The 19,103-nt window shown below is 38.5% G+C and overlaps 2 protein-coding genes across 3 annotated transcripts in view; both read left to right on the forward strand.

Annotated features, from left to right (window-relative positions):
- The window catches only part of VIRMA (vir like m6A methyltransferase associated), a 66,615-nt gene that overhangs the window by 1,936 nt on the left and 45,576 nt on the right, over positions 1-19,103 (forward strand). For both annotated transcript variants that reach the window (XM_004697472.4, XM_045296375.1), the window contains exons 2-7: positions 4,482-4,597; positions 11,308-11,394; positions 13,697-13,745; positions 15,554-15,722; positions 17,203-17,325; positions 17,865-18,137. In XM_004697472.4, coding sequence (XP_004697529.1) covers positions 4,482-4,597; positions 11,308-11,394; positions 13,697-13,745; positions 15,554-15,722; positions 17,203-17,325; positions 17,865-18,137 — 817 coding nt within the window. The remainder of the gene's footprint in view (positions 1-4,481; positions 4,598-11,307; positions 11,395-13,696; positions 13,746-15,553; positions 15,723-17,202; positions 17,326-17,864; positions 18,138-19,103) is intronic.
- LOC101654342 (acyl carrier protein, mitochondrial-like) lies at positions 10,213-10,860 on the forward strand. The gene has a single exon (XM_045296451.1). The coding sequence runs from the start codon at positions 10,219-10,221 to the stop codon at positions 10,687-10,689; it is 471 nt and encodes a 156-aa protein (XP_045152386.1). The 5' UTR covers positions 10,213-10,218; the 3' UTR covers positions 10,690-10,860.

Genomic DNA, 19,103 nt, shown 5'->3' on the forward strand with positions numbered 1-19,103 from the left:
TCCACTCAGTTCCATTCATAGCAGCCCTGTGTACAGCACAATGACATGTTGTCTGGTCCTGCACCATCTTCAGTTTTTCCTTCCAGAAAGATGACAGCCAAGAAAATCCTATGAGACAATTCTACTCTCACATGGGGTTGCCAGGAGTCAAAATTAACTTGAAGGTACATCTAACAAGAACTGTATTCTTTAATATAATTAGTCAATGAGTGAGTTAGACTCAAATTAATATGGTTCTTTCAGCCCTAATCCCTTATGGATATATAATAGTTCCGGATTTCCTATGTCTGTGGCTGAATTTTGGAGGGTATTATCTGCTAGCAGGAATGGGATGAGATTGAGTTCTGACCTTAGTGGAGGGTGTGAATTGCACCATGCTCGTTGTTTAGAAGTTATTCTTACTTATAATGATGTAAGAAAGTATATACTACAGTTGAGAGGGGAAAGAATCTGTTTCTGGAGTGGCCTTCAAGAAAAGCCTGGCTGATGAAGATTAGTAGGAGGCCAGTGCTTACTAGAAACATCTTGCCAGAAGCCCAGGTCATATGTGCATACATAAGATACAGTCCAGGGACAGAGAATAGGTTATTTATTTTTTATCACTGTATGCTTTAATCGGAGCTCAACTTTGGCCATGTCTGAGATGTTCTTCTGAATACATTATGCACTATCAGGTGTAAAATAGTAGGAATATAGAGTGTTTCTGACTTTGAGTTAGCTCTTTAGATTTCCCCTCCCCCTCCCTTTAAAAAAATCATTTTATTGGGGGCTGAGAATAGATTATTACATTCCAGTGAAATTTGATTGCTCCATGTAACTCCGACCAAATGACCTCTCTTGCATGGGTCTGTTAGGAAGTTGGGGCAAGACTGATAGGATTCACCTGAGTAATTATGAACAGGATTCCTTGCAATGCCCGCCTGCTGCCTGTAAAATGAGTTCACTGAGAAACAGGAGGTGTTTCTCATCAGCAAGAGCCAGGAGTGGAATGTGCCCTCTGGCTTACCCCTGCCAAACTTGAACTTTGGACTGAACAGCACCCACCACCCTGTGAAATAGTCCTTGAAACTTTCGTGAGTTCTGTGGGACACTGTAGCATTTTGCAGAACCCAGAGATATAAGGGAATATATTCAAGGGAGGAGTGACAGGAGAGATGGAGCAGACTAGCATCTTGAAAGAGTTGGACTTTTGGGGCTCTTTCAATATCCAACTTCTAGTTTGGATATTGAGCCTCGGTGGCATAGTGGCTATGCATTGGCCTGTGGTCCACAAGGTTAATAGTTCGAAAGCGTCAGATTCTGTGAGAGGGAAAGAAGGGGCTTTCGACTCTTGTAAAGAGTTACAGTCTCCAAAACCCACAGGGGCAGTTCTACCCTGTCCTGTTGGGTTGCTATGAGTGGCATTGACTCGATGACAGTGAGTTTGGGTTGGTGTGTGATTTCAGAGGTAGTGAGATCATCGCTGTTTCTTTGAGAAGATAAGGAATGGCTTCATCAGGTGGTTGGTAGATGTACTTGGTGGTGGTTGGAAGGGTAAGTGTTCCATAATTGTAGAAGGGAAAGAAGGACACTCAAAGTTGTTAGCGCTCCGTAGGGGATGGAGAGAGTAGTAGTGTGAACCAACAGCTAAGGGCAGTTTGAAGTTTGATCATGGAGTTCTTCGAATGCCCAGGAAATAGTTTTTTGAGCAGTCAGGTGATACTAATAAAGTTCATTAAGTCAGTTCATTGATCAGTGATGTCTAAAATGATTTAGAGAAACTGTAAATGGCAAAAACAGACCTAATGAAAGTTTTGAGTTAGCAGGTGTGTAATAATAATTGCTAGCATTTATTGAATGCACTTGTGCCAGACACAGTATTTTGATTACTTAAATACATTATTTCTAATCCTTCCACCAACATTGAAAGGTAGTTATCCCCATTTTGTAGAGGAGGGAACTGAGGATGAGAGGCTGCTTGACTCTCAATAGAGTAAAATGCATGAACATATATTTTCCTGGCTTGAAGCTATGCTATGCTGTCCCAGCAGGACTAAGTAGATGGGCCTAGATGTAAGATACATTTTGGATGTGAAATTGACAGCATGGCAGCTACTTGCATAAGGGAGAAAGATGTAGTTAAAGATGTCAATTCTAGTTTTTAGGGGTTAGATGGAACTGGTGTATCTGATGATAGTAATAAAATTAGGAAGTGAGTTGATGGGAATTAGATAATTCTAGTTTTAGAAGGTATAGTGGTTTGCTTCTGGCTTTGCCCAATAGGATGTTAGAGATCTGTTTAATACTCATTAATATAAAACAACCATGAAGGGAGAGGGTATATCTCTAGGACGTGGGAATACAGAAACCAAAATCAAGGAATTTACCTCCAGTGGAGAAATTCAGACAACAACAAAAAAGTCTTATTGTAGCAAAGACCTCAAGGCAGCTGGTAGAGCTCCTCAGACAACAGCTTCCACAGCCTCAAAGGAGCTGCTCTAGCTTCTCACGTGCAGAAAGATAAACTTTTATTTAAGTATCAGAAAGTGATAAAATGGTGATTGCATGAATTTCAAATTGTATTTGGTTTTTGTATGAAAAATAGAATAAAACAATGGAATTTCTTCACAAACGGTTGGAAGCATCTGCTTATTGCACTTTGTAAAAAATAATAAAACAATACACAACTCTGTGATTTTAAGCAGCCCCATGGATTAGGCTTTGGATTGCAAACCACAACGTTGGCAGTTTAAACAAAACAGCTGCTCTGAGAGAGAAAGATCAGGCTGTCTGCTCCTGTAAAGGTTTGCAGTCTTGGAAACCCTACTGTGATTTCCATATGTGAGTTTAACAAATTTTAGATTTATGATAGAAAAATTAGAAAATAGGAAAGGTCAAAAGCTTTCCTAGGTCCAGCTACAAACAGCTTTCTTTTATATTAATATTTTCCAAATCCTCTAATGAACATGCATGTTATATATCTGCATTAGTATATTGATGTTGGATGTATTCTTTTTTTTTCCTTGGATGTATTCTTTTGTGACTTCATTTTTCACTTTCATTGTGCTGTGAATTTCCAGAACGAAATACACCCATATATCATTTTTAAACATAGGTTTCAGTTAAAATATTATCTTTTTTGAGTAGGTAATACATATAAGGGAGCCCTCGTGGCATAGTGGTTATGCCTTGGGCTGCTAACCACAAAGTAAGTAGTTCAAACCACTCAAGGGGAGAAAGACGGGACTTTCTACTCCTGTAAAGAGGTACTGTCTTGGAAACTCACCAAGGGAGTTCTGCCCTGTCCTATAGGGTAGAACTACATGTTTGCGGGACCAGAAAGCGTCATCTTCATTTTTCTCCTGCAGAATGGCAGGTGGTTTTGACCACTGACTTGGTAGTTAGCAGCCCAGTGTATAACCCAGTACACTACCAGAGCTCCTTGAGAGTACTAGGAGTCGGCAGCAACTGGATGGCAGTGAGTTGAATTGAGGTGAATACATATGTGAAATACACATTCAAAAAAGACAGACGGTTATACAATAAAAAGGCTGTCTCCTATCTCCCAGCCATCTTTTTTACGTCCCTAGAAGAAAGCACTTAGTGCCCCAAGACTGTAACTCTTCCTATTCAGAAAAAATTATTCAGTGTCCCCTTGGCAATGAAAAAACATTTGTGTTGTAGCCCATAATCTAGGATGAAGTGTAGATAACTGCTTTTGCAGCTCCCCCTCATTGTTCTAGCACCTCCCCAGGGGGCCGATAATGCTTTGGGAAACACTGGTCTAAAGGGAGTTGGGTTAGGGAATACGTGAGGGCTCTAAGCAGAGAGACCAGAATGAGTGAAGAGATGAAGATGGAGAGCGTGTGGCATGTTGGGGTTTTGACTTCGTAGTGATGAAAGCAGGTTCAACATAGTTTTTTTAAAAAAACTTATTAAAATTTTAAACTTGTTGCCTGTGGGATGTCCCAGAGACATCCTGGAGGAGATGCCTAGTAGACAGTGAGATACCTGTGTAGTGCTCAGGAGAGGTCGTAGATGTAGATTTGTTATCTTTCTAAAAATCTGAAAGGTCTCTGCTCTAGAGGTGTCAGATAAGGGATTGCGTCCAGTATGATCGTGTGATCCTAAACAAAACAGCAGGGATGTAACTACGGCACTCATCAGAGAGTAGTTAACTTTATAAATTGCTGTTTTTGAAAGTGACTTTTATGTAGCATAGTAATACAGTAGCTCTCTTTCAGTGATAGATGGCGCTCTGATGGCACTGCGGGTTAGGCTGTTTCATGGGCGAACATGAGGTTATCTGTTCCTGTAAAGATTTACGGTTTCAGTAACCTTGTGTGGGGCTACTTGTCAGAATGGACTTGATGCACTGCGTGTGATTTGATGATACGGAGTTTAAGATTACTCATGGCATTCTGAATGAAACAGACTGTAAATTGTGTATAGAGAAATGTGTTTTTCTTACAGTTAACCTTTCCTTTTTATCCTTTTTAAAGCAAAGTTCTCATATCGATGTAGTTCGTTTTCCATGTGTGGTATATATCAATGAAGTCCGAGTCATCCCCCCGGGAGTGAGAGCCCATAGTAGCCTGCCTGACAGTAGAGCATATGGGTAAGCTGAATCTCTTATTTAAAGTCTTTTTTGACTAAGAATTGTCCCAGAAACTTTTTTGGGGGAAGCATTTTCTTATATGCTGACGTGTAAAGTACTATTTTGCAAGTTCAAAACAAAACTTTGCAGTTATGGTTGTGCTGCATTGTAATAAACTATAGGTTTTGTTAGCAGCTTATAGAATGCATGTATCATCATAAACCAGAACTTTGGAAAGAGTGCTTATTTGACCTAAGTTAGGTTTTTCTTCCTTCATCCCTTTTTTTTTCTTTTTTAAAAAAATAATTTTATTTGGCTCATACAGCTCTTATTATAATACATACATGCATCCATTGTATAAAGCACATTTATACATTTGTGGCCATCATTTTCAAAACATTTTCTTTCTTTTTAATCGTTTCATTAGGGGCTCATACGACTCTTATCACATTCCACACATACATCAATTCTGTAAAGCACATTTGTACATTCATTGCCCTCTTCATTCTCACATTTGCTCTCCATTTTAAGCCCCTGGCTTCATCCCTTTTTTAAAAAGTTAGTAGAAATAGCTTTACACTTTACAAAATATCTTACAGTGGTACAGTCTGTAAGATGAAGTATTTGTAACCTGAAAGTATTACAAGGAAGTAGTATTCTGCCTTAAAAATAAGTGAGAATTAGGGGTTTAAAAATTTTGTTGTTGTTACATAATCCCAGATTTCATGACATAAGGTTGATCGTAGCCTGATATATGTGTCTTTTAATAAATTTGTAGCTTGATATTATTAGTTTTAGTTAATAAGTACTTAGTTGATACTTTTTCCTTTTTAGACTGTAGGAAAAAAGCAAATGTAAGACATGATTCCTGAATGAAGATAATGGTAACTAACAACTGACATAAAACAGGAATAATTTGATCTTCATTGTAACATGAATAATCATTTTGTGATTTTAATTCCATGAGTTGGAGATAGAAGCTAAAACCTTGTTATAGAAATATGAATATATATATAAATCAACATACACGCATTTCATTGCATATTTTGTATAACTCAAAAATTAATCTTTAGTGGTTGGTGAGTGTTATTGCATAGAATCACAGTTTTGGGTTTATTTCTTTAAAGTTGTAAACACTAGTTGGTTAGTTGTAGAAATAGATGTGAAATCATGAACAGTACTCGGCAAAATAAAACTAAAAAAATACAATGAGAATATTTAATTAATATTTCTGATGAATCATTATAATTGACTTTACAGCTTTAAAATTGTTTTTTTCATGTTTCAGAAAATAAAGACACTTGTTTTCCTTTGCATGTCTTTTGGCAAGTGAAGGTCTCTTTGTGAGCTATGATGTGTTACAAATCACAGCAAATTTAGCAGGAGTCTGAGAGCAGCTTCCTTGGCTCAGGGCTATTGGGATGTCAGAGTCAAGGCTAGTCTGCAGTCTCGGAAGACACTGGAGGACTAAGACTTCAGTTCTTTTCTAGGAGGCCCTCTCCAGGGGGTTGATCAGGCCATGACATAGTTCCCCCAGAGTGAGCCATCCAGAAACCTAGAGAGCAAGCTGGAGATGGAAGCCACATGTCAGTGTGTTTTATAGCAGTAACGTTGGAAGTGACATACTCTTAATTTTTTGCCAGGTAAAAGCGGCAGCTCCCTCTGTAAAACTGTACTTTGTACCGTTTTCAGAGGTAGATTGTCAGGCCTTTCTTCCAAAATGCCTCTGGATAGACTGGAACCTCAAAACTTTCAGTTATTAGCCAAACACAATAACTGTTTCAGCACTCAGGGACCAGACGACACTTCCAAAAACAGCCATTGAAAGCTCTGTGGCACACAGCGCTGCTCGGACACACAGGAAGGCGCGGCCATGAGTTGGAATCGGCTTGATGGCAATTGGTTTGGTTTGGAAGTCCCTGGATAGTGCAAACAGTTAATGGAGTTGGAGGCTCAAATCCACCTGTACCTAGGGGTCTTGGAAGAAAGGCCTGGCCATTTTCTTCTGAAAAAAAACCTCAAAAGTAAAAAACAAAACACAGCCACATGGCATGTAGAAAACCTTTTTGGCACATACAGTTCACCATGAGTAGGAATTGAGTCAGTGGAAACTGGTTAATTTCTTCATCCTAAGAGAATTCCACAAATATTTGATAATGCTGTGTTTTTTAATGTATGTGTGTGTTTATATATTTGAGATCTGAGCCTTTGGGAATTCAGAAGTAAGGGATTTGTATTTTAGCTATTTGTTGTTGTTTCTTTGAGATAGTTGAGGCCAAAGTCTATTGTATTCTTTGCAAATGTTTCATGTAAATGTGCCCACACACATAATGGGTGGAAATGGTGAATTTCTGTAAAAATGTTCTGGTATACTCTGCCAATTCATATAATGCACATGTCTTTAGACATTTCTAGAAATAAATTTTGACCTCATTCAAAAATGTTACTTTTGGTCATCATTGTATATAATAAAGGCATAAGCCATGGTCAAGAGGTCTTGGATTAAGTTTGGTATTTGCTTGGCAATTGAAATGTAAACAGTTGAAACTGTTTGCTCTGGGGCAGTTTGTGGACAGGCCTAGAGCTGGAGAGTTCCTTGTAGCCGATTTGGGTTTAGGTATTTCATTGCCAGAGATGGGTGAAAGGCTGTGGGCAGGGTTGATCTTGTTTGGTTTGGTCCTGTGATGGGTAGGGCCTATTGCTCACGTGTGCTCAAATCTCAGTATCAACCCCACATGAAGCTACGGAAGAGGGCAGTTCAGGTTCAGGTACACACTGCTCTGGCCCCGTGGGGCCCCAGGCAGCCATTTGGATCCATTTTGTCTGAGTGAGTGGATGCACAATCCCTCTGTGCTTGTGCCTCTCCTGCCCATGCAGTTAGGAGATTCAAATAGCCCAACCACAGTGGCCGGCTAGCTGGTTGGTTGGTGGGTTGGAATGTTTCCAGTTGTTATGTGCTGGCCTTACTGCCTTCACCCTCACCACGCTGGCTCTTCAGCCTGGGGTCTGTAGACCCCACACCTTGTGGGCTGGAGCTGGTGCCCCGTCAAGAACTGTTTTTAGGGTAGAAAATTTGTTTTCTTCCTGCACTGGGGAAAGATTTTTCAGAGCAGGGTATGAGTCCTGCCGGGAGAGAGGCTGCTTAGAAACTCGAGGGTAGGCTGGTGAGAGTCTGCTGCTGGGACTCCCATCCTCTGTGTCAGCAGGTACCAAGGTGAAGATATATAGCATTACATCCATTAGATAGACACCCCCCCCCCGCACACGCAAAAAAGTTAATTCAACATGTAAAAAAATAATGATCTAATGCCCTTGTTAAAAAATGCACAGATTGCACACTATGAAAAATGTGTGATGTGCATTATGTATGTGTCAAAATGTAGTTTGAAGAGGAAGAATAAGAAACTTGAGTTTTTGATCACACTTGGATTTGTATATCATTTTATGTATTTTATTTCATTTATGTTGAGTATTTTCACATCCATATAGTTTAAAAAAATGATTTCTCAGTAGTGCCTAGTTTAACAAATGATTTTACTGTAATTTATTTGACTACTCTCCCATGTGAGAACCTAGATAGGTTTTAGTTTTTCCAAATGACAAGTAATTGTATGATGAATATCCTCTTGAGAAAAAATTCTTTTTTTGATCTTTGATATTACCATAGAAGCATTGCCTAAGAACAATATTTCTGGATCAAATTGTAAGAGCAGTTTCTTAGTCTCTTGATACTTAATGCTACATTTCTTTCATAATAATTATACAAGTTTATACTTCTAATAGAAGTATGTGGGAAAATGCTTGATTGTACTTTGGGCATTCTACTCTCTACTATTTGGATTCTTATTTAAGAAGGCAATGAAGTATATAACTCATTGCCATTGATGAAGTATGTAGAGATTTAAAAAAATAATTTTATTGGGGGCTCATACAACTTTAATCACAATCCATACATACAACCATGTGTCAAGACATTTTCTTTCTACTTGAGCCCTTGGTATCAGTTCCTCATTTTTTTCCGCTCTCTCCTCCATCCTCCCTCCCTCAGGAACCCTTGATAATTTATAAATTATTATTATTTATCATGTCTTACACTGTCCAAAGTCTCCCTTCACCTACTTTTCTGTTGTCGGTCCTCCAGGGAGGGGATTATATGTAGATCATTGTGGTTGGTTCCCCCTTTTTTTTGGTTCCCCCTTTTTACCCCATCTTCCCCTTCTCCTCCTGGTATCGCTACTTTCATTATTGGTCCTGAGGACTTTATTTGTCCTGGATTCTCTGTGTTTCCAGTTCTTATCTGTACCTGTGTATATCCTCTGGTCTAGTTGGATTTGTAAGGTAGAATTGGGATCATGATAGAGGGGGAGAGGAAGCATAAAAGAACTAGAGGAAAGTTTTATGTTTCATCGGTGCTATACTGCACCCTGACTGGCTCATCTCCTCTCTGCGATCCTTCTGTGAGGGGATGTCCAGTTGTCTACAGATGGGCTTTGGGTCTCTACTCTGCACTCCCCCTCATTCACTATGATAGGATTTTTTATTCTTTGTTGCCTGTTACTTGATTCTATTGACACCTCATGATCACAGACTGGTGTGCTTCTTCCATGTGGGCTTTGTTGCTTCTGAGCTAGATGGCCACTTGCTTATCTTCAAGCCTTTAAGACCTCAGACCTATATCTTTTGATAGCGGGGCTCCATCAGCTTTCTTCACCACATTTGCTTATGCACCATTGCTTTGTTTCCAGCGATCCTGTTGGGAAGGTGAGCATCATGGAATGCCAATTTAATAGAACAAAGTATTCTTGCATTGAGAGAGTACTTGAGTAGAGCCCGAATGTCCATCTGCTACCTTAATATTAAACCTATATATGCATATAGATTTATTTCCCCATCGTCATATATAACCATATTTACTTATGTACATGCCTGTATTTAGACCTCTATAAATGCCCTTTGTCTCCTCTATTTCCTTTTACTTTCCTTTTGTCCGTCTATCAGGTTCAGCATTAATTTGGGTTTCAGTAATTCCTCGCGGTTACATTGCCCGTGAGCAAGCCCTACTAGGCCTCCTGCACCCTCTTCGCGATCGATTTTGGATCACTTGTTGTTCGAGATTTTTTTCCAAGGTTTTATTTGGTCCTAAAGAATTTCAGCTTCTGGTGCTCTAATTTGTTACATCAAATATAGGGAGCTTCCATTCTAACTATATAAACCTATCGTAAAATATATATTTATGTAGCTTGCTACTATAGAAGTGTTAATTTAAGGCTTTGATGATAACATGATTATGATCTTTAGTGTAGTTCTAGTTAAAATCAAATTAGCCAACTTGAAATACAGTTAACTCTTGCACTAATGAAAGGGAGCAGTGATATCAAGAATATAATAAAGTTCAATTCACAGCAGTTAACTAGCACTTAACTTTAAAGTACATTTAAAGATGTAGGTGTTTAAGAGTGGTCCAAATATCAGTGGGAAGATGCTTGATGATTAAAATTTTTAATTTTAATCATACTCGAGTGAATGATTTTGACTACTTGAGAATTGAATATGAATAATATTGTAAGTGTCATGGACTGCTAAAATGACAAACCAATCTGTATTGAAAGAAGTAAGGGAGTGCATCCTGGGTTGGTGTAGCCATGGCGGCTCGTGTCCTTTCCACCTGTGTCCGCCGCCTCCCCGTGGCCTTCGTACCGCTGCCTCGGGCCACCGCTCTGGCCGTGGCCCGGCCACTCAGCACTGCTCTGTACCCCTCGGGAATCCGGACGAGTCCCAGGGCTCCGCAGTCGGTCTCGGTGCTCGTGCAGGCTCCTGGTAGAGTTACACAGCTCTGTCGCCGGTATAGTGATGCACCACCATTGACGTTAGAAGGAATCAAGGACCGTGTTCTTTACGTCTTGAAACTCTATGATAAGATTGACCCAGAAAAGCTTTCAGTAAATTCCCATTTTATGAAAGACCTGGGCTTAGACAGTTTGGACCAAGTGGAGATTATCATGGCCATGGAGGACGAATTTGGTTTTGAAATTCCAGATATAGATGCGGAAAAGTTAATGTGCCCACAAGAAATTGTAGATTACATTGCAGATAAGAAGGATGTATATGAATAATGTATCAGACCACCTTTCTTCCCTGTGAGAAGACTTGGATGACTCTGGCGAGTGTCTAGAAGTACGGCGGCCTATCAGCATCATTGCTGGAGTTAACAGAGTAATTCTGTTGGACTTGTATTTAAGTTGTCTTAAGCGTTTTGTCCTTTGAAAATAAATCTATAAAACTAACTTTTTTTCTCAAAAAAAAAAAAAGAAAAAAAAGAAGTAAGGATGTGTGAGACTTCGTCTTGTATACTATGGACTTACCATCAGGAGAACCAGTCTGTAGAGAAGTACATTTTGCTTGGCAAAGTTGACAGGCATGGAGAAAGAGGAAGGCCCTCAGTGAGATGGACTGACACTGTGGCTGCATCCGTGGGCTCAGGCATAGGAACATTGTGAGGCTGGCACAGGACCGTGCACTGTTTAGTTCTGTTGTACGTAGTCAGAGCCGACTCTATGGCACCTAAGCACACATACAAAAATATTAGAGAATATTATAATTAGCTATATTTTTGCAATGTAAGCCTTAGTCATATTATTGTGTACTTTGGAATTGCTCTTAAATACGTACCTTTTTTTCTTCAGAAACTGATTGTTGCAAAAGTTAATATTTGTCTTTTGTTTCATTCACAGGGAGACATCTCCACATACATTTCAGTTAGATTTATTCTTCAACAATGTAAGCAAACCAAGTGCCCCCGTTTTTGATAGATTGGGAAGGTATGTACTTTGTAAGCATTCACCAGAAACTCATACATTAATAAGGTGCCTCTTTTTATTCTAATTTTTTTGTTGTTGTTAAGAGAGCTTCCTAGTGTCTCTCTCTCTCTCTAAAATGAATTAAAAGATTATTTTGTTGGGAGCTCTTAGAACTCTTATAACAATCCATACATCAATTGTATCAAGCATATTTGTACGTATGTTGCCATCATCATTTTTTAAACATTTACTTTCTATTGCGCCCTTGGTATCAGCTCCCCCCCCTTCCTTTTTATTATTTAGGTAAAACAAAAGGATGTTTGTGTGTGTATCTGGTGGCAAACTCAAGAACTCAGGGTTTAGTTTATCAGCTGGCAATGTTAAAGGAATGGCAAACTCCTAAGGGTAAATAATGAGTTTATATACCGCCCCCCCCAAAAAAAATTCAAATATGTGAAGTATAAGCCATATTTTGCTGCTTTTTACTGGTTCATGAATTTCTCACACATGATGGTAGAGATCTAATTCGGAAGAGCAAGCTTTTTGAATCTTTATATGTATATATGTACACATGTTGAAAGCTATTATTTTATCTCATTTTTTATATCTTACTACTATCAAATTTGAAATTTCATAATCACCTATTTTGTGAAGTGAGAATTAGATTACTTAATATGCATTAGGTATATTAACAGTGATGTCTGCAAACACAATAACTATTAAAATGAGTTTTAGAACTCAAAAAATTTCAAGGTAGCTTAAAAATGGCCAAGCTTCTGTCTTTGTTATTGATCTTTGTTTCTTATATTGATAATTTTATCTTTTTTAAAGTGAAGGAAAATCTAGATAATCTGAAGTACTTAGTTTTTAAGAATTCAGAATGATTTTCTTTTGTCAGTGTCTACTTGATAAAAGTAGGTGCTTTTTCTTAATTTTAGTCCCAGTGTATGTTTTTAACATAGCATCGAGGTGGGCCACTATTAATGTGCTCCACTGCTAACTGCAAGGTTTGAGGGTAGAACCTACCCACAAGAAGAAAGGCCTGGTGATTTAAATCTTAAATATCAGCTATTGAAAACCCTGTGGAGTGTAGTTTTACTCTGCTGTACATGGGGCTGCCTTGAATCAGAATCTACTCTGTGGCAACTGATTTGGTTTGCTTGTGGTAAATTTTTTCTTTTAATCATTTTATTAGGGGCTCATACAACTCTTATCACAATCCATGCATATATCAATTGTGTAAAGAGCATTTGTACATACATTGCCCTCATCATTCTCAAAACATTTGCTCTCCACTTAAGCCCCTGGCATTAGGTCCTCATTTTTCCCCTCCCTCCCTGCTTCCCCCTCCCTCATGAACCCTTGATAATTTATAAATTATTATTTTGTCATATCTTGCCCTGTCCAACGTCTCCGTTCACCCACTTTTCTGTTGTCTGTGCCCCCGGGAGGAGGTCACATATAGATCCTTGTAATCGGTTCCCTCTTTCCAACCCACTCTCTCTCTACCCTCCTGGATTCCCCGTGTTTCCAATTCCTATCTGTACCAGTGTACATCCTCTGGTCTAGCCAGACTTGCAAGGTAGAATTCGTATCATGATAGTGGAGGCTGGGAGGGGTGGGGGAGGGAGGAAGCATTTAGGAACTAGAGGAAAGTTGTATTTTTCATCGTTGCTACATCGCCCCCTGACTGGCTCGTCTCCTCCTCGAGACCCTTCTGCAAGGGGATCTCCAGTGGCCTACTAATGGGCTTTGGGTCTCCACTCTGCACTTCCCCCATCATTCACTATGGTAAGATTTTTTGTTCTGATGATGCCTTATACCTGATCCCTTCGACACCTCGTGGTTGCATAGGCTGGTGTGCTTCTTCCATGTGGGCTTTGTTGCTTCTGAGCTTGATGGCCGCTTGATTACCTTCAAGCCTTTAAGACCCTAGATGCTATACTTGTTGATAGCCAGTCACCATCAGCTTTCTTTGCCACATTTTTAGACGACTGTAATGCAGAGTAGTTCTTCACAGTGTACATGAGAATTACTTGTGGTGCGTTAAAAAAATACAGATGCTTAGATTTACCCCCAACTAGATTTAGTGGGAGAGATTTAATACTCTTTAAAAAATGACATTTTGGAAGTAGTGAATGAAACCCAAACTTGGTGCCTTTCTAACACAAAATAAAAATCTACCTTTTGATTTTATCGATGTAGTTGAATCAAGAAATAGGACTTCTTTTTTTAAAAATTTTAATTAAAAAAAAATAGGACTTCTTCACGAACTTTGCTATTAATTGTTTGAGATTTTATTTTTATTCCTACTATTTTGCAGCCTGGAATATGATGAGAATACTTCCATCATCTTTAGACCCAACTCTAAGGTAATTATGGAAGTTGATATTCAATTTGTTATTACTGTTCTTTTCACCTCTGTTCAAAGTTTTGAGTCTAAATAAATAGAAAGTCAGCTCATTTAGATTTAGTTGTATAGATTATCATTTCTTTCCTGATTCCACTTGGATCCAGAAACAGTTTTAAAATAGAGAAAACATGTAATATTCTATCTTCCTATAAAGAAAGCTCTTTGTCTCATTTTGTACTTGAGTCTGGTAGAAGCCTGCATTTTTATGCTTTTTTCATTTATAGAGCCTAGTGGCACTGTAGAGTAAGCACGTGGTCTGCAATTCAAACCCATCAGGCATTTATTAGGAGGAAGATGAAGCTGACTGTTCTTGTAAAGTTTTAGTCTTAGAAACTCTGCAGCAGTACTACCATGTCCTAACGGTTGATATGAGTCAGAATTTTATATGGTATAGTATATGAACTGTTGTATGGGATTGCACAGCCTGTTGTTTAGCAGTATGGTAAGGGATTACTGTGCATACTTTTTAAGACTACAATTGATTATCCGTACCTGCTTTATCTTTCTTCTAATGGAGGTTTTGTTTAAAGTGTCTCATTTCCTCTGGGTGATCTTGGAGCATTTTTTCTGGTCCCTAGTTTCTCTTTATAGTCTAATTTCTTTTCTTATTGTGCCTTGCCCTGGTGGCGGAGTGGTTATGCATTGGGCAGCTAACCATAGGTTAGCATTTTGAAATCACCAGCTGCTTTGGGGGAGAAAGACGAGGCTTTCTACTCCTGTAGAGAGTTACAGTCTTTGAAAGCCACAGGGCAGTTCTACCCTGTCCTATAGGATCACTGTAAGTTGGCATCAACTTGATGGCAGTGAGTGAGGAGAGGCCTCCATACTACTTACTACTTTATCTTTACCTTTACTGATTTTCTGATTTGTAAAGGTAATGTTAATATTTGCTCTATCGTAGTTACTAGTGATTAATATTTTATAATTTGGAAAGCATGTATATTGTATTTTTACTTGACAAGAGATATTGGGGTTTAATGGCATTGGTTAAGATTTCAGTCTTTTTAGGAGAAAGTTCCTTGCTAAAACTACTTAATGCAATTAAGCAATGTATTTAATTCACTTTTTACATGGACTGTGGACACATACAGGAGCCCTGGTAGCATAGTGCGTTATGTGCTTGGTGGCTAACCACAAGGTTAGCAATTCAGAACCACTAGCCATTCTATGGGAGAAAGATGAGGCTTTCTACTCCTGTGAAGATTCACGGTCTTAGAAACTTATAGGAACAGTTCTGTTTTTGTCCTGTAGGCTTGCTGTGAGTCAGAATGGAATGGATGGCAGTGAGTTTGGTAGATATATTATGTAATCGTATGTAAATTAGTCACATAAGAATGCTGTGTAATGTTATGTACTGTACCATAATTCTTTTTTTTGTTTTTTTTGTACTGTAATTCTTGAGACTTGGTAAAATTTGTGCTTCTAGGCATCTATGACCTCTGTAGCTATTAGCATTTAATTAGTTAATTCTTAATAATTCCCACTTCATTTCGTTTTTACTTCTCTCTGCTTGGTTTGGAATCTGGTTGTACTTTTCCAACAGGGCTGGCATAATGTGTGGGATAGGGAGATGTAGTCTCAGAACAGATGTGTTTACTCCATGGGACCATGTAAAAGCTCAGCCTTTGCAGTTTCACCAAAACCAGCCTCACTTTTTTGGCATGGGTTTAAATGATTTTAGTTGAACACAAATTAATTTGGGATCAGCTGACTTCTGTCATATTAAGACATTAATTTGAAAGATATTTTTCCCCCTCTGAAAATCAGGTGAATACTGATGGTTTGGTGTTAAGAGGCTGGTATAATTGTCTGACGCTGGCAATCTATGGCTCGGTTGATAGAGTGATAAGTCATGATAGAGACTCGCCGCCGCCTCCGCCGCCGCCTCCACCACCTCCCCAGCCACAGCCCAATTTGAAAAGGAATCCGAAACATGGTGAGGATTTTAATTTGCTTTTGCCAGTGAAAGTCTTTCAGTGTTGTAGGAAAAACTAATTCACAGAGTTTTGAAACTTGATTAAGATATGACTGGGAAGAGCTCTCTTAGCTTCCCATTCCTTACTCTCTGTTTTTATGTTGAAATAGCTTCATTTTTATATTCTCTTCTTACTTAGAATGCTTTCTAATTGCCTGAGAGTTTTGTTTTTATTTTATTTATTTATTTAAAAAAATTTATTGGGGCCTTGTACAACTCTTATCACAATCCATACACACATCAATTGTGTAAAGCACATTTGTACATGTTACCCTCATCATTCTCAAAACATTTGCTCACCACGTAAGCCCCTGGCATCAGCTCCTAGATTTTTTTCCCCTTATTTAAAACACATTGATGGTAATGCAACCCAGTGGTTCTTTATGGTTTCCTATGAAAATTACTATCAAAACTGAATGAGGTAGTGCTTGGTATATATTCTAGAATACTGAAGTGGATGGAATGTTTTTGAGGAATTTATATGTATAAATCTTAGTAAATGCATATTTTCCCAGTCTTGAGACCCTTTTGATTATTACCGGAGACCTGAAAAATAGAAACGCCAATAAATTTCAGTGGCTTTCATTCACAAGGCAGGCAGTTGGGCCCCCTTTGCCTAGGGGCTTGTCTTCTCAGACCAGTATCACTTATTTATTTTAAGGACTTGAAATACAGGCGATTTAGAACACATATCCAAATTATAATTGAGAACTCCAGGGAAAAACATTATGTGCTACAATTAGTATTTTATATGCTTAAATAATGATCTCTCCTATAATAGAGTAGTGTGAACTCTTTCTTTGATGTTGGTCACATACTGTATATGTTTTCATTTCTTGTATCTTACCTGTGTAGCATAGCTAGAAGCCCTGGCAGCATAATGGTTATGCACGAGGCTGCTATTAGAAAGGTTGGTGCTGAAGCCTGCCAGCTGTTCTGAGGGTGGAAGGATGTGGTGATATGCTCATGTAGAGATTAAAATATCAACAACAAACACACCTGTTCTTCATCACTGTATTATATTTAATTTACAAATGTTGTATAAGTGGAATCATGAAACATGCATTGAGATTGATTTTTTTAAATTTATAATTTTCTTGAGGTTCACACAAATTTTTATAGGTAGCAATAGTTCATTCTTGTTTATTGCTCAGTAGTATGCCATAGTATAGATGTACCACCGTTTATTCTTCATGAAAATAAGTCTTTGCTCTCTGGGTTAAGACCCAAGAATGTGTATATTTTATTTTTATAAGTGGGAAGTCAAATCCAGGGTCTCCAAGTGTAGATTCGTTAACAAAAATTACCTTAGGTATTAGGAATGCAACATTATCAAGAAGTCCAAAGAAGAACAACTCAAATGGTAGAAAAAATTTTTGGCAGACATTCTTTACACTATTTTTTAATAGTCTGAAAGCTTTTCTGTCTAACGAAATTCCAGCTGATGGGGAGAAAGAAGATCAGTTTAATGGAAGCCCTCCAAGACCACAGCCAAGGGGACCAAGAACTCCTCCAGGACCACCACCACCTGATGATGATGAAGATGAGACCATTCCTATACCGGGTATGTATAAAATTGTTGCTAGTATTTTCCCCTTCATTAGTGATAACAGTGCTGTTTTGATATTGATTAGAGGCAAAAAATTAGAGGCTGGTAATCAAATTTTGGTGGATGCCTCTGTCTTTTCATCCTGCGCAGTATTTCCTTTATATTTTTAGTTGACAGTTTTCTTGTTACAGAAAGCCAATTACTTTCCAGCTGTGTTTGAAAAATGAAATGATCATATGATACAGTGTTATGTACAAAAGAGCACAAGTTAACAATAAGCAGCATGTTTTGCACAAGGCAAAACTCCATATAGCTAGTTATTAGGCTCTCCCCCCCCCCCAAATGGATTTGTTTATGGTATTGGAACTTAAAATAGTGATTGATGTTTGTGAAGTGTGTAGTTTTTTTAACAGCAGATAATTGCCACTTTTATGTTGGTTTTGAGTTAAATAATTTAAAATGTCATTAAGTAGCTAAAATATCTCATTAAGTAGATAAAACACCTCATGCTGTTCAAATCACTGGAATGATTTGCCTAAATCTCAATTTTTCAGTGTCCAGTGACAAGGAAGAGGACGCTCCTCATCGAGAAGATTACTTTGAGCCAATTTCTCCTGACCGGAATTCTGTGCCTCAGGAAAGTCAATATTCTGATGAAGGGGAAGTAGAAGAGGAACAGCAAGAAGAGGGAGAAGATGATGAAGATGATGCGGATGTGGAAGATGACGAAGATGAGGATGAGGATGATCGTCATACAGTAGACAGTATTGCTGAGGAGGAAGAGGAAGATGAAGATGAAGAAGGTGAAGAAGATGAGGAAGGTGAAGGTGGGTTCCATTGTGTAGTTCTTTTGGTTGATTTACTAGGTGCTTCTCTTTGTAGCGTTGAACGATTAAGGAAAATTTATAGGAAAAATAAAGGAAGCCGTGCCAGTCAGACTATAACTAGGCCTTGAGACTTAAGCTAGAAGACATGACTAGAAGTGGAAACTTCTCTCTGCCTTGTATGGCTGGTCTGGCTCTTTCTTAACTAGCTCTTGTTTTCCCATTCACTCCACAGGTTCAGTCTCTGTGTAGTCAGCCCTATTTTCATTTATCTGAGAGAGAGATTCTGTTTGGTTTGCTAAAATAGGCGTTTCCCCTTGAAACCATTGTCTTTGGCTAGGGAAGTGGGGTCATGCAGCAAATATATGGTGGTTAGGAATTTGGAGGGTGGTTTTAAAGTAAAGATTGGTGGTATAAGCTGGGGGATAACCCTGGAAATGTTTTCTATCTAGATAGTGCAACAAAGTGCTACATTAGTTTTAGAAATTCAGAAAAAGAAAAGCATTGATTTAATTTTGTTTTTCCTTTGCGAGGAAAAAATGAGAAATAGTTTGTGATGCTGTGGACTGCTAACCACAAGTTCTGCAGTTCAAACCTACTAGCCACTCTATTGAAGAAAGTTGAAGCTGTTTGCTCTTATAAAGCTTCACAGCCTTGGAAACTTCCTGCTAGGATTTGGAATCTACTTGTTTTCTCTGTGCGCGCACGTGTGTATGTGTGTGTGTGTGTACACGTACACCCATACGTACTAGAAGACATCTCAGGGCTAACTCCCTTTAGGCCCTTACCTTTTCCAATATAAGTGTACTTGTTACTGTTTTGAAGGCTCGATTGTTTTGAGCAAGGAATATCACAAGAGGGCTGAAACTAGAGGGGAATGTTTTTTTTAGATATGTTGTATATATGTATATTTTTAATCGTTTTATTAGGGACTCATACAACTCTTATCACAATCCATACATACATCAA

This window comes from Echinops telfairi, unplaced genomic scaffold, assembly GCF_000313985.2.
Source record: "Echinops telfairi isolate 266 unplaced genomic scaffold, ASM31398v2 ScPeMD7_1;HRSCAF=3_0, whole genome shotgun sequence".
NCBI classification, from domain to species: Eukaryota; Metazoa; Chordata; class Mammalia; order Afrosoricida; family Tenrecidae; genus Echinops; species Echinops telfairi.

What these genes read in the sequence shown, in the direction of transcription:
- LOC101654342 (XM_045296451.1), top strand. Translation starts at nt 10,219, where the DNA reads ATGGCGGCTCGTGTCCTTTCCACCTGTGTCCGCCGCCTCCCCGTGGCC.